This window comes from Lathamus discolor, chromosome 6, assembly GCF_037157495.1.
Source record: "Lathamus discolor isolate bLatDis1 chromosome 6, bLatDis1.hap1, whole genome shotgun sequence".
In the NCBI taxonomy this organism is placed as follows: Eukaryota; Metazoa; Chordata; class Aves; order Psittaciformes; family Psittacidae; genus Lathamus; species Lathamus discolor.
Window position 1 is genome coordinate 42,872,787 of NC_088889.1, and position 14,677 is coordinate 42,887,463.

The window sequence follows — 14,677 nt, forward strand, 5'->3', positions numbered from 1 at the left end:
CTTCCTGTGAATCTTCCTTCTTTCCATTTTTATCTTCCTCATACAGGTTCCTTGGGATCCCCTGCACCATTCTATTCCTTCATCTTCTTCCTTTCTGTGTAAAATACTAGGTTCCTCCCTAATGGTATTCTTAGCTCTAGCTTTTCAGTTTCATGCAGGAAAACCAAAGCAGCAGCAGCAACCAACTCCTATAAACATTAAAAGCAATGACAATTTAGGGAAGAAATCTATTGATGCCTTGTTCCTATGGGTTGTCTCAACTCATTAAATCATTGCAAGTAAGGAAGCACACAAAAGAATAGAGGAGCAGTGTTTATTAATTTTCTTTCCATCTATTGTCTCAATAATCCCACCAACATATTACCTGGGAATGTATGCGGTTTTAGTAGTCATGCAGTAATCATTAAATAATTTAGGTTAACCATCATTCAATTTATTCAAATTATATTGCACACCAAATTTTGCGGATACAAATATTAAACCACATAAAAGTACGGTATAAAGTAGTGGGGCTAACTAGTCTGACAAGCTCAGCTAACATCTTTTTACATATCAGAGCCGAAAGTCAGTAGTCATTTCAGAAATATCTAGCTCCTAGATAAACTTCTAGCTCAATTTTAAAACTGCCTGTAAACCTGTATCCATATTATCAGACATTGCTTAGAAGAGAAATAAGACTCCACTACCCTTATTTACCCTTGGGCACACTACATGTTGTCTACTTCTACTCCATAAGCTTCGGATGATAAGCTTAAACTGTTGATGGACAGTTAACAGCTTATATCTCTTTCTTCAAGCTGTATCTCCTCACAGAAATAGTATGACACCCGTTCCTAGAGGTCAAAATCATGCAAAATTACAACATACATATCTGATTCTGCATGGGCAGCACTCTCATTCCCAGGATCTGGATTATTTTTGAACTGCCAAAGAATTTCAGTGGCAATGAGGCCTGGACAGCAGCCACAAAAACGTTAGTGTTAAGTAACAATATAACAGGTTCCTCATGTGTAAAGGAACAAAGTTTGTAAATTGGTTATGCTTGTATGTATTAATAAGTGAACAGTACTTGAAGAACTTTGATATAACAAAAACCACTAAACACTAAACATTGAACTAAAATACAGTATAACTGGTTTTCAGTAGTGTACATATTTTACTAACTGAAATACCAATATAGTTTCAAGAAAATTACCAAAATGCAACAAACCCACTGGCTGCTTGCTGAAAATTATCCCCAGCTAAATGGTGAAAATCATGTAATCGTTTCTGAAGAGGAAACAGCTGTTATATACTATCACGAGTTTGACTCTCCGACCCAGAAATTTCAGGTCACTGCAGCCCAGAATTCTGTAGAATTGTACGACAGTGACATTCAGAAGATTGCTTAATGTCTAAGACTCATAGACTCTGTCCTATGTAGGCAATAAAAAAAAAAAACATCCTTCAGACAGAAAACACTACTCAGAAACCATCTAAGAAGCAGCATTAAGAAATTTCTGAATAAAATCTCTGCTGTGTTTTCATTGAAGATAGATACACTGACTATCTCGTTTACAGTATCTTCAGGATGGGAAGCATGTCTCTCAGACAGGAGTTTTAAGCAGCAATGACTGACTTGTTCCATAAGTACCATGCTCATAAGAACCAGAGAGCTGGCGAGGACAATCTGCACAAATATGCACAAACAATGCCAAGATACTCACGCTTATCTGAATACATCAGTTATTCTATCATTAAGCCATAACAAACATCCTCAAAACATACTTTGGGATAAATGCAGCCTGTCCTATCCCAGAATTTTTCAAGTATAGCGAGGTCAGTTTGAGGCACAGAGGAAAAAAAAAAAAACCCATCAAAAAACCTCTTCCCTCGCAAATGACCACAGTTTTTGCTCAATTAAAAGAAACAGAACATACTCTTTTCTGACCCAAGGGAGCTTTATACTGCAGTCTTTCAGATCCTGTTTTAATGTTAATCTACCTTGTATGTCCATGTTCAGTTTACCCAGAGACAGGCTAACATAGGCAGAAAACAGTTTTCCCAGTCTAAATCAGATTTCAACTTCCATTCCCAATATATTAAAAACAAACAAACAAAAAAATCCAGATCTTTTTTGTGATCCATTTATTGAAAAAAAAAAAAGAAACATACATGGAGTTGTCTCATATTTTTAAACTTCAGTTTTGGATTTTTAAGCCTAATGTTCTTAAATGCTTTGTCCTAATTATTTAAAACATTTAGCAAAAAGTTGTGAAAGATAATATTTCAAAACTTTCCTTTTATAATTGCTGAGGCAGTTTCAACAATTGGAGATTATTTTTTTTTTAATAACAAAAAACAAAACAAACAAAAATTAGGAGATTCACTGACAATGATCACACAGTCATTTAGTTCTTAAAATACTAAAATTTTCTTGTGGAAATAAGTAGCTCATCTGAATACCTCTAACCAGTCCTACAGTTAACATCTGCTTCTTCTCTCCAAATAAATATCCAGGATCGTGTCTGCAAAACATTTTGCCAGTATTTCAGATATCAGCTCAATTTAACTCACCAGTTCAGTCCCTAACACGGTATCGATCCCAGATCCAGTGACATCTGCATTTCCAACTACTGTGTCCTACTATCCATTACAGTCTGAACATTTCTTCCCAAATTTCACTCCATTGTATTTACCAGTCTTTTTTTCTTTCTTCTTTGCTTATTTTTCTTCCAGTGTTCTGCTTTGAACCAAAATATTTCCTTCCCAACAGTCTCTGCTTCAGGAGAGGAGTTCTGGGAGCATATAGTCCACTTAAAACATCATTTAAGCATCTGAAAGCAGCAGAAAGAAAAAAATGGTTTCACTTTCGTAGACCCATCTTTAAGAAAGCATGTTTTGCTGCTAAGTAAGAATGCAAATCCCACAGTCTGCATTCAACTGCAGAAACAACAAAAGTTCTTAACACAAACAAGTTTAGTTGAAAGTTCAGTACTAAGTCTATATAAAGAATATGTAAACTCAAGAGCTCCTTGTAAAATTTGAGGTTTCTGCTCAGGTTTGTTAGTTGGAATACATAATAGATTATCTGCATTTTGGAGTTCATAACACAATGAAAAGTAACTTCTGGAAATATTGATCCACTGCAATCAGAAAGTTATATTGGATAATGCTGTCATCCATAACGCTTTTTTGCATACAGGTGGCGAGCACAATAATGTTGGTAATAACAATGAAATAAATAAACACAGTGGGGGGAAAAGAAGTCATAGAGTATGTAGGTAATTTTTCAAATAGTGTCTGATAAACCTAGAGTATCAGGTTATTTAAATATCTCACTAAAGCAATAACAAAATGATAAATACTTACCTTTGAAGATTAGCAGACTGGTGAGACTGGAAGATTCAGAGTAGAAAAAACATATTTAGGGCATTACTGATGTGTGAAAGTAGCCTAGAACAATAAAAAAAATTAAACCCTGGAAGACAACAGTGAAATCAGTATCAGATCAAATGAGCACTGATTTGTTGTTAAAAGACAAATCATGCCAAACTAATAAAATTGCCTCCTATTACAGAGCATAAGCAATAGGTGAGATGTATTTTAACTGATGAGGCTTTTGACAGTCTCATAAACCATTTCTGAGAAAACAGCAAATCAGGCCAGGAAGAATATATAATAAAGTGGACACAAAACTAGCTGGGTAACAACACCCAAAGAGTACGGGTGTGATGAAATTCCATGGGACTCTGTACTTTGTTCAATCCTTAACTAATGACTGGAATAATGTCTATACCTTTTAATCTTGTGGATTACATAGAATGGATACAGATTGCAAGCGCCATGGAAGCACTTGCGATTCGAAGTCAAATAATCTTGGCAAATTGGTGTAATAGCCTGGAAAAACAGGACAGGCTTCTGTACAGATATATGCAATATAGGGTGCTTGTGCAGGAAGAGTCAACTTCAGATATACAAAAATAGGAACAAAATAATTTCTTACCAGGAAGAGATATGCAGCTTATAATGCACTGTGCTCTGGATGAAAGTCAATATGCCATGAAGATGGACTGTTTGAATAAATGGCATTGGGATGCCTGACCAAAGCAGTAAGCCCTAGAGGTGTCTGTGGTTCAGGAATGTATGAGATCAGGGAAATAGAAACATTCTAGTGATAGGATGCAAAAATAGAATAGAATTCCATCTATGCAATTTGGGTAGGTGAAAGAAAAGAAGAAAGATAACTGTTCCAGAAGGGCATCTCAGTGGAGGGTATACACTTCATGAGAATATACAGAGATGACTATTCACCTCATACTGTAGTAATAGAGAGTAATTAGAAGCAACATTACAGCAACTGTGCTTTGGGGGCAACTGGGAGAGGTTCTTGCAACGTGATGCTGCAGTGACATCCTCTGCTGAATGTCCTCTTCCTGTATATAGCTAGATGCATAAACTGTGTAGTCATTGGCAGCAAACTCATTTTTGCCCCTGCTAGTTCATTTGGCAGTTCAAGTGCTGCTTAATTGATCTGTACAGGTGCAGTGAAACTTAAACTTCCAGCGGTTTTTCCAACTGTGCATGTACAGATTGGCTAAACCAGGCACATGCACACTGTATCAGGTCACAGGGAAGAGAACAGACTACTGTGGAGTCTTTTCTCTTCCCTGGCATCAGTGCAATAATTCTCCCATCTGGAAGGATCATGAAATAGATGACATTTCAGTCAGTACAACAGGCCAGGTTGTGTTCAAGATCATACCATGTGATTTCACTGAATCCTTTTATAAATAGCATTTGTACATGACTGGCTGACAAAGCAGTGAAGAAGTCCTGCCTTCATCTATTCCATTTTACAAAGGTGTATTCAACATGGCCAATACACTAACCGAACAATTCAGCAACCTACGATTTCATAAACATTCTGTAACCTTTCCTTTTGAAGAAAAACTTCAAAACTTTTGTGCCTTGTCTGCACAGAGGATGTGGATCTATGGGTGAGTCACAGCCTATGAGCTCTACGACTAGATTTCACACAGGTGAGAAAACCAAGGGTATGTAATTCTTGGTGTTGCTACTGCTACCTCTCCTCTTTGGTTATTTTAAGAATTGCAAAAGAGCTGTAACACAGTGTATAGTAGCTAAGGTCATATACAGATGTCATTTTTCCACTCTTTCCTTTGAAAGCAAATGTCATTACGTGACTCATCTTGTGAAAGAGTCAACTATGTGACCCTGTAATTAAGAATGGTGAGGGCAGCAGAGAGGGGGACAGCTCACCACCCCTACTGCCATCAGAGCCACATCTGCTTTTGCCACAGTGATCTTAAGAAGCACTCCGAGTAGTCAATTACACTTACAACACTTTACTAAATTCAAGGATCACCTGAATGATGAAGCAAGGCCTCGGCATCTTCTAGCACGCTTCTTTCAACAGGGGAAAAGTAGGGACTACAGCAATCACTGCTACACTACTACACACTATGGCTCTGGCCTTGCATTTGAACTTACAACAAGCATTCAGGAATGGCATGTGGACCTCAAACATCCTTCCTGCCATAGGTTCACACATGGAGCATAGTGTGCTCCTACAGACAGACTCCTGTATAGAAAAGCTGGGAAGCTTTCAGTAGTTGTAATGCCTCAGCATTACCTTAGCATATACCCAGAGGTATAAACTCCAAATACATGCTCCAAAATAACCAAGCACCAAAACATCTAGTATATGGGGATCTGTTAGGAACTGCCCATCACAACACTAACCTGTATAACCAGGGTACGTTGCTATACTGAAACTGATTTAGTCCTAAGGAAATACTGCAGACAACAACAAAATTAAATATAATTTTCAACAGCAAAGCCAGAATATATTGATGAGAGTAATTATTACTCTTCATGTGAAAAGAAAAAGCCTAAATGGGACTAGTAATCATCCCATTCTTGAGTGCTGACATTTTCAGCAGATTTGGTAGTCTGTAGAAGATGCAGATTAAAATGCAACAATTTCAAAAGAAAATTCACCAAAGAACAAACATTCAAAATTATACAGACAGTAAGCTGTGTGTGTGCAAATCGCACACAAATCGGGGGAAACAAGCTGACAATAATAACATGGGTCCTAATAAGACATCTGATCAAAATGAAACAATGCTGCAGCTGTACATTTGGTCAAAAAAGCAGTTTGTAAGGAAACAGGTCATAAATTTGATCAGCCACTGTACTTGCAAACACACATTTAATACTGCCACCCGTAGAGGTGTTACATATCCGGCTTAAAAGTTTCTCTGTTGGTACTTGGAATATTTACAGCTTCAGTGCCTTCATACATCTCCAGGTGGAGATTAGGAATGGATTTAGACTAGATGTTGTCTGCCATCGGAGCTGCTTGTGCAAACGAATGCGGCTTGCACTTGATTCTTACGGTGGGAAGAGTAACTCATCCTGGGTTTAGGTGACGGGGAGCTCCTCCTTAGTACAGACCATACCTGAAACTGGAAGCTGGTTTAGGGAAGAGAGGGGTGCAAGTTGTGCTTTCCTCCTTTCCCCAGCCCCTACGGGGGCTGCTGGCGCAGGCGGCACCGTGCTGACCGGGGCTGCCGGCAGAGGCCAGCCAGAGGAGCCGGTGACAGGCCGGAGCTTCTGCTCCTATAACACTTCTTTCCGTCCCCGGAGGCAGCTGCCCCCCACCCTGCCCGGGAGAGGCCACGGCGCTGCCGGCCAGCGAACGACAAGCAGAGCTCTCCTCAGGCTCTGTGTCCACCTGCGGCCCGCGAGGGCGGGCGCAGAAGCCCGGGAGGGGTGGGATGCAGGCGGCTTTGAGGCACCGCCCAACGAGAGGTACCGGATGATCGGGTACTCTCCCCGGCACCACAGCTCACGGGCTGGGCCAGACGGGCAGACCGGTGACGGCTGAGGAGCAGCCCCGCCGCGGGCTCCAGCCACCAGGGGCCCGCGGCGCCCAGTTCAACGCTTGCCGCCTGTCGGGACGCGGCAGCCGTGTGGTGGCGGAGCGGCGCGGCGCGGCCCGTCCCAGCTGGGCGGCGGGCCCGTCCCGGCGGAGGGCGCGGCCCGTCCCGCCCCCGCGCCGCGCACAGCGCCAACAGCCGAAGCGGCGGCGGCACCACCTCGGCGGCGCTGGGCCGGGCTCCCCCTCGCCGCCTTTTCCTGTCTGCATCCTCTCCGGTCCTCCGCCACCCGCGCTCGCCATTTTCATCCGGGAGGAGCTCGGCAGGACTTCCCTGAAACTTCCCGGGGGGACTCGCCCGGCGCCTCCGGGGCGGTCGCGAACTTTCCGTCGCGGTGCCCGCCTCTCTTTCTCCATCCCTGGCCCCTCGGCTTCGGCGGCGGCTCCGGAGGGAAGTTTTCGATGAGCGCCCCTCCGCTGATCCGGCCGCCCAGCCCGCTGCCGCCGCCGGGAGTTACTGCCGGCGGCGGTGTCGCCTTCCATCTGCAGATCGGGCTGAGCCGGGAGCCGGTGCTGCTGCTGCAGGACTCCTCGGGGGACTTCAGCCTCGCCCATGTCCGCGAAATGGCTTGCTCCATAGTCGACCAGAAGGTAAGAAGCAGTCTCCTCCAGTCGAGCCCCTTTCCGCCGGGCCCCGCTGGTGGTGGCTGTGAACTTTCCTTTCTCTGGCCTCCCGGCTTCGGGGCTAACGAGACCGATGGCAACTTTCCTGCGCCTCCCTCCCCTCCTCTGCGGCCGGCCCCGCTCCCTCACCCGGCCGTGCTTTGCCTCTGCCGTCCCCCCCGGGTGCCGAGGACGCTCCGTGCGGGATGCTCGTATGCGAGCTTAACTTTTACTCTGTTGGCAGCGGATGCAGTTAACTGTGCTAATGGCTGTTATTAAAAACAGCCCCCAGCCGGATCTATCTGCCCGCTTTTTAATGCTGCGGAAGGAGGGGGGAGGCAGGAGCCTGTCAGCTGTGGTGGCAGCGCGGCGCCCTGGGGCAGTTCGCGCCTTGTCCCGGCCTCTGCTGGGAGAGGAAACTTTCCACTGAAAGAAAAAAAAAAAAAAAAAGGCAAACAGCAACAAGGAAAACCAGCCCCGAGAGCCCAGGAGTCACAGCGCGGCGCCGCGCTCCGCACGCCTTGCCCCCGCGCGGGCGGCCCGGCAGGCCCCGCACCGGCCCGCTCCTGCCTGCCCGGGGGCCGAGGCCAAGCCGGGGGAGCGGGGTCAGCGGGGCCGCTGGCGCTGGGTGCTGGCCCGGGAGCTGGCAGCAGGTGGCTGCAGGGCTGGAGTGGGATGAGTCCGTTCTGGCTGGCAGTGGCTGCGGGTCGCTCGGCGGGGCGAGGAAGGGGGGGCCTCGGGGAGGAAAGGTGGCCCCGCCTGCCCGGGTGGCGCTCGCTGTGCTGCTCCGGAACGGTAGCATCGCTAGGCACAGCTCACCGGGACTTCAGTAAAATTCTCGCAACACGCTAAAACACATCTGGTTTACCGGGGGACTTCCGCTGACTTGATCCTTTTCCGATTTCTGTGTGTTTAACAATCATGTGGTGTACTGAAATAAAGTTTTACTTTACTTGTATTTGCTGTGTGAAACACCCTCATTAAAGTATCATAGTGTTTGCAAAGGATAAAAAAACAAACCCCCAAACTGATAAAGTATTCAGGAAGGTTATAATGGCAAAAACTTGAGCGTTTACCCCTTTGTTTTCACCAAGGTAAAATGATTTCAGGTGGGGACTTTAATTTTTTAAGGAATTGTTAGCTTTGCCTTAATGTCTGTTTGTAGAGTCCCATGTAGAGTCCATGTGAACTTCATGAAATAGGGGATTTTTTTTAAGGGTAACTACTGAAGTGTTTTCAAAAAAAAGTATGAAATATGCATCTTAACTTCTAAATTCTGTATTTTTCTTAGTCTAAGAAATGGTTACCTGCTTTATTAAATTGAATTCTGAAGGAAGGCATGCCCTTTTGTTTAATGTTACCATATTTGCTTTCAAAGCTAGGCCAAAACTTGTTACTTGGTCGCATAGACGTCAGAAATACTTCTTAATATTTTGCCATTTCTAATTGTGCTAGCAGTAATGGAAACGTTAAGATTGTTGCATACATTGCTTATGCTTTTGTGCTTGAGTAGTTTATTAATTTCATAAGTTTACTCTAAACTTGATTGTAATCACAATTGCCAAACAATGTATAATTGCCTGAAGAAAATTAAATGTGTTGGCTTATGCTGAAAGAGTCAGACTTACTAGATCGAGTACTGACATACAAATTTTTAACACTTTAAATTTGTTGCATTTTCCTGACTACATAAAAGGGAGCATCATTTAGCTACTTCTCTACAGAGTGTGCTTGAACGAGGAACTTTCTTTTAGTTGCAGTTTCTCAGAGCCCAGAAGCCTGCTTTTCCAAGGCTCTTGGGAAGGAAGTGGCTCATGGAAGGGAAAACTGGAAGAAAGATAGGCTTTGGTTTTTTTGTTTTGTTTTGTTTTGTCATTGTTGGGGTTTTTCTGTTGTGTGTGTGTTTTTTGCCTATTTATTTATTTATTTATTTGGGTTTTCTTGGTTTTTTTCTTCCTCATCAGGTGGTGGGCTCTACCTCCTCCACTTTGCAGATAAATTTGTATATTTAGTCCTCAGAATCTCTGTTTTAAGCTTAAATCTGCAAGTATGTCTGTGTAGATGACTTCAGTAACACATGTCGTTTCACTTACCATGATGGGATAGTTGGCATACACAAAGTTACTCAGCAGACTGCCAGGGACCCTCTTTAAAAAAAAAAAAGTGTGATACTAGAACTATTACAAGGTAACTGTTCAGTAATTATTCCACAGTAACTTCCTGTGTGTTACAGTTACATAATTTTCTCTTTTTCTGAAATGTTTTTTAAGTGCTGCTTATTCTTGATTTTATGAGAAAGGTGTATTTGCATATCACAATCAAGCAGGAGACTATACTATAAAGAATGTTTTATTGAAGCCTCACACTACTTTCAAGTTTCCTTGGGTCTATAAAGTAGTGGCTTACCAGGTAACAATTTTGTACCCAAGTCTCTGCTTGAAAGAGTGCGCACTGAACAGTATATAAGGATGAGAAAATAGGATTTTGTTTTTCTCTGTGGCTGTCGTATTAGACTGCAAAAATCAACTCTCTCTGTGGTGAGCTGTTAAATATTTAAGCAGTCCTCCTGTACACAACTTTATTTTTAGGGTTGTGCTGAATACGCTTTAGTATCAGCATCAGATCATCTGTTCATAGCCTTTTCCATGATAATGTGGGTATATCTGATTCAAGATATTTAGGACCTTTATTCAGCATGGGTTAATACACTAACTTAATTTAGTGCTGCTCAAAATTTATGGTAAATTGGACTAAGCTTTCAAGGTATGCAGAATGGAGCCTCAGGAGGCTGTTAATGTAGAGGGGATGTGTGTACATGTATATAACCCAACCATATTTCTATATGTGTGGTTTTATATATAAAAATAATATACACATGCACACACATATATGAAACTGTTATTGCTATGTATAATTTAGAAGTCTGTATTTAGATATAAATGTACGTTTGCATATTTTTACCCTGCTGGACTTTAAACAACGGTTAGGTTTTCTAATTTTAGGAGAGAGTATAATTCTATTAATAATGTATTGTATGTGATGTGAAAAATTGAATGAGTGAGGTCTGTCTTTTTCTCCATTGAAAAAGAAGCATTCTTTCAGGGTTTGTATCCTGAGAGAGCTGTATGGAAAGTTTCTTAACAAACCTGAAGATGAAATGGTACATACCAATTTCAGGCATAAATTCACACACATTGAAATATGTTAATTGTTCTGAAGATGGCAAAATTTGATTCCTTTGAGTTTGTGCATTTTGTTTGTCTCAGAACCAGTGACATGAAACCCTTGAGACTTGATCATGTGGGGTTGTTTTTTCTGCAGTTGAATTGGAATTTTAGCATTTAAGTGATGTGGTTGACAAGAAATGAGGCTCAACTGCAAAATGTGTGTCAGTGTTTGACTTCTAGGCTAACTCCCCCACAAGAACAGTGGGAGGATATTGTAAAATACAGTCTTTGTTTTCTCAAGATAAATGGTTTTAATTATTGCCCTTTTTGGTTTAGCTGCACACAATAGAACCACTTCTTCAGGGCAAGAGTGTAATGCAAAGCACAGTAAGTAGGGTCATGGCATATTTTTAATTGTCTGGCATTATCATGTTAACAAAGACTTTTTACTAGGAAAAGACAAAGGAAGGAGTCTTTATATGTTTTCTTAATAGAAATTCATACAATTTTAATTCAAAGGGGAAAGTAGTTATTTATTTTTTATGTTTGTCTGAAAATATAAATAATTTGTCATCGCTGTACTTAGCATAGGATGCTTTGGGCTACTGCTGTGGCATTGTCAAGTTTTGGAAACTTTGAGCTCTCGAGTAAATATATGCTGCAGTGTTATTTGACTTGAGAATGTGGGGTTTATAAAATAGCCCTTAGGACAGACGTTAAGAGCAGATGTTGATTAGGCCTTCAGCCTTTGAAGTAGGGAAATTGAGAGGAATAGGAAACACAAATAAAAGGAGCAAGATTTGGTCTGCTCAGGATGTGCATAGTTCAGACTGATTTCTAAAATTACTGTTGTAAATGGTTCACTGGTTTGGATAATTCTGAAATTTCACAGTAGGAAAGGGGAAAAGAGAAATAATAAATAAAGTAGGCCATGTCAGGAAGAGGAAAGGACAGAAAGAAAAGTAATAAAAGGGTGGTTCAAGTGACATCCTGCAGCTGGAATACTGTGCTGAGATTCAGCTTTATGTAAGACATTCAGCGTTAAATTAGGAGAACTGTCGCAAATCAAAACCAGAGCCTTTTTAAGTATTCCCGAGAATTGAACCAAACACGTTCAGGAACAGGTATGCATGCTCTTGCGCTTCCGGCTGTCCTTGGTAAGGGAACTCTAACTTATTTCTATATGAATTAAATGGGAAAACAAAAATAAGCTTGGTTTTGTTTTCTCAGGCTGGAATCTCTAAACTTGTGGTCTGAGCAAAGAAAGGAGCTTTCCTAAAGGCTGAGCACAAAAATAAGCTTAACCTTCTTTGCAAAGGTTTCAGGCAGCTACAGAAAACATATGGGGTTTGTTTATATGGATGATGTATTCCTCCTCTCTCCCTGATCCAAATCTACAAATTCTCCTAAAATAAACAAGAGCCTGGTAGTAATGAAATAATTTCCTTTGGAGGGGGGTAGGGACTCAGGGTAAATAGTATACTAGAAAGAAAAAGCCTCGGGGTAGAGACACTGACAGGTTTTCACCATGCTGACCAGAACTCACATACCTTCAGTCAAACACATGGATTTAGAGATTTCATACCTTCACTATGGTTTTGGCTGTAGCCACGGTCTTCATATGTTCTGGAAAAGTTCATACAGATGTGCTATTCATCTGTTAAAAGTTAAATTCTCATGAAGTCTCTAACTGGTGTACACTGGTAACAAAATATTTTAACTTTTTTCTCTGAAGTAAATCTTTTCTTGCACTGAATTCTTCCTTCTACCTGTATTGCGAAAACACCAAGTTGTTCAGTTGCATTTGAGGAATGTGAGGTGCTTCATCATTACACATATAAACATACTCCAAAGTGAATACTTTTATAATTATCTCGCTCTTATGAACTCAAGTGAGAGTTTTGATGTTTACTGTTTAATCCTTTTATTGACTTTACATTTATTTTTCTGTACCCTGGAAACTGTAAGTCAGTGTATGTAACATTAGTTTGTAGGTAAGTTAAAATTACTTTTGGAGCATGTGTGATTAAACACAAGGTAAAAGGAACTGTGAGGTTTTTAAGAAATGCTTTGTTACACTGTCCTGTCAGTGATCCAGATGAGGAAAATGAGTCTAATGTCACAAACTTATGTAGAGCATTTGAGAAATCCCTTGCCAAAGAGTAAAGGTTATTGAATGAATTCTCATAGAACAAGAAATAAGATGGAGCTTTGGATGGAGGACAGGCTTGTAACCAAAGTAGTTGACATTTTAATTTTTAAAGGAATTGCTAAAGGAGTCATGTTCTACTAGTGTTTCCTCCAGGAAAATGTAATTTCCATAATGATGAAAAAAGGTACAAGATGAATAGGCATATGAGATGCTTCTCCCATTGCTGCTGACATGCAGCTCTATTGCCCAGAGAAAGGATGGATTTTGTTAATGAAGTTGCAGCATTTCCCAGAGTGTGCATATGTGGGCATGGTATGACCTGTGCTTGGTGAATTTGCAGTACTGACTATTTGTCTGATACAAGGCTTTTTGTGCATAAACCACACAAATGACCTGAAGGTGTGTCAGGTTTACTGCTTGTATGCAGGTGATCTGTACTGTGGATTAGGTGTGAAACACATGGCATATGTTAAATCACTGTATGGATTTGTGCAGACTTTGTCCACAAGTATTTTCCCATGATTTCTGGAAATCCTCACAAGCGTAGAAAACTATTTGTTGCTCTTACCTAGACTTTTTCCTTCTTTTTTTTTGGTGTTTGGAGAAATCTGGCTGTATGGTTACCATGTGTGTTTATACTGTGGTTACCTGCAAGGAAACAAGCACACTTCTTGAAGTACTTTTGGTTTCTTATTTTCACTGTATTTTGTGTATGAAACTGTTGCAATGAAAGCCTTTGCCAAATGTATGTTTGCTTTTTTCTTACTGCTTCTATGTTAGCAATTCCGTATCTGTGGAATTTTAAAGAGTTGTCTATGCGAAATTAAAAACTACAACTAATAAAGACGAACTAAGAACATTGAGACAGATTCTGTCTCAAGTGTCTTGTGATAAGCGCATGCATTGTTTGTAGGTTTGGGTTTGTTGGGTTTTTTTAAATTACTTCTGTAAAATGCTGCAGGCCATCTCTGACTTCTTGACTTTGCCCTCTGGTTGACATCAGACAGGTTTATGTTGATATTGTGTAATATGGCTGCAGTTACGCAGATGCAGTTAAATATATAAATAAAATCTGTCTCCCAAGAGTTTAGCCAAAGTGTAGGTGATTTGCTAGAAATATTTTATTAATTCTGTCTGTGCAGCAGTATGGCTGTATGTGTGCCTTTAGTCAATGCTAGCAGTTGACTATTTAGCTCTTGCTGCTGGGAGGAGGACTTCTTGTTCAGCTTGTCTGCTGGAGCTACTATATGCTTCTTGCATATAGTAGTCAAATTGTCAGTTTCAGGATAGATAGAATCTGCTTTAGGATGTGCTCCAATGAAAACTTGTTTCGTTTTTCAATGTCAGACAGCAGTGTCTCTTTTACAGGGTTGATCATAGAGATTCTGCTAGAAAGGCTGCCTGAATTTTGTTGCATTCTCTTGTTAACCTGCAAGAATGTGGATTCTGTAAGAATTAAAAGAAAAAAAAATCCTCATTTTGTTAAGATATCTTTTACTTCATCTTTGACAGCGATTTTCTTTTCATAGATATTACATTCATTGTGCTTTACCACTTCGTGAGAGGGGACTTTTGATGCAATGCCTTTCTATGCCTGGCTGGTAGGGCACTCATTTGGGTAAGCTTGGGTGCCCAGCTTGGATTTCTCTATGCTCTGGACATCACCTTTGTTTACAGCCTCCTGGCTTTTGGCATCCCTGTGAATGTCCAGAGTTTTTCAGACCAAACCAGATTCCTTTCACAATTTAAAAATTTAAATTAAAAAAAAGTCTTTTTCCTCATACAAGATTTCTGGTACTGCTGGATGAT

The 14,677-nt window shown here is 41.1% G+C and overlaps 1 protein-coding gene and 1 long non-coding RNA gene across 5 annotated transcripts in view; one reads left to right on the plus strand and one right to left on the minus strand.

Moving 5' to 3' along the window:
* Nucleotides 1-2,172: 2,172 nt before the first annotated feature.
* LOC136017833 (uncharacterized) lies at nucleotides 2,173-5,186 on the minus strand. Its single transcript, XR_010614102.1, has 3 exons — nucleotides 3,779-5,186; nucleotides 3,352-3,435; nucleotides 2,173-2,816 (listed from the first exon to the last, which is right to left on the minus strand). It is a non-coding gene; the product is annotated as an uncharacterized LOC136017833 (long non-coding RNA).
* Nucleotides 5,187-7,037: 1,851 nt separating this feature from the next.
* The window catches only part of PRKD1 (protein kinase D1), a 138,817-nt gene continuing 131,177 nt past the window's right edge, over nucleotides 7,038-14,677 (plus strand). The window contains exon 1 of one of the 4 annotated variants that reach the window (XM_065686489.1): nucleotides 7,038-7,537. In XM_065686489.1, coding sequence (XP_065542561.1) covers nucleotides 7,349-7,537 — 189 coding nt within the window. In that variant the 5' untranslated portion in view covers nucleotides 7,038-7,348. The remainder of the gene's footprint in view (nucleotides 7,538-14,677) is intronic. The other 3 variants (XM_065686490.1, XM_065686492.1, XM_065686491.1) reach the window with 3 other exon arrangements.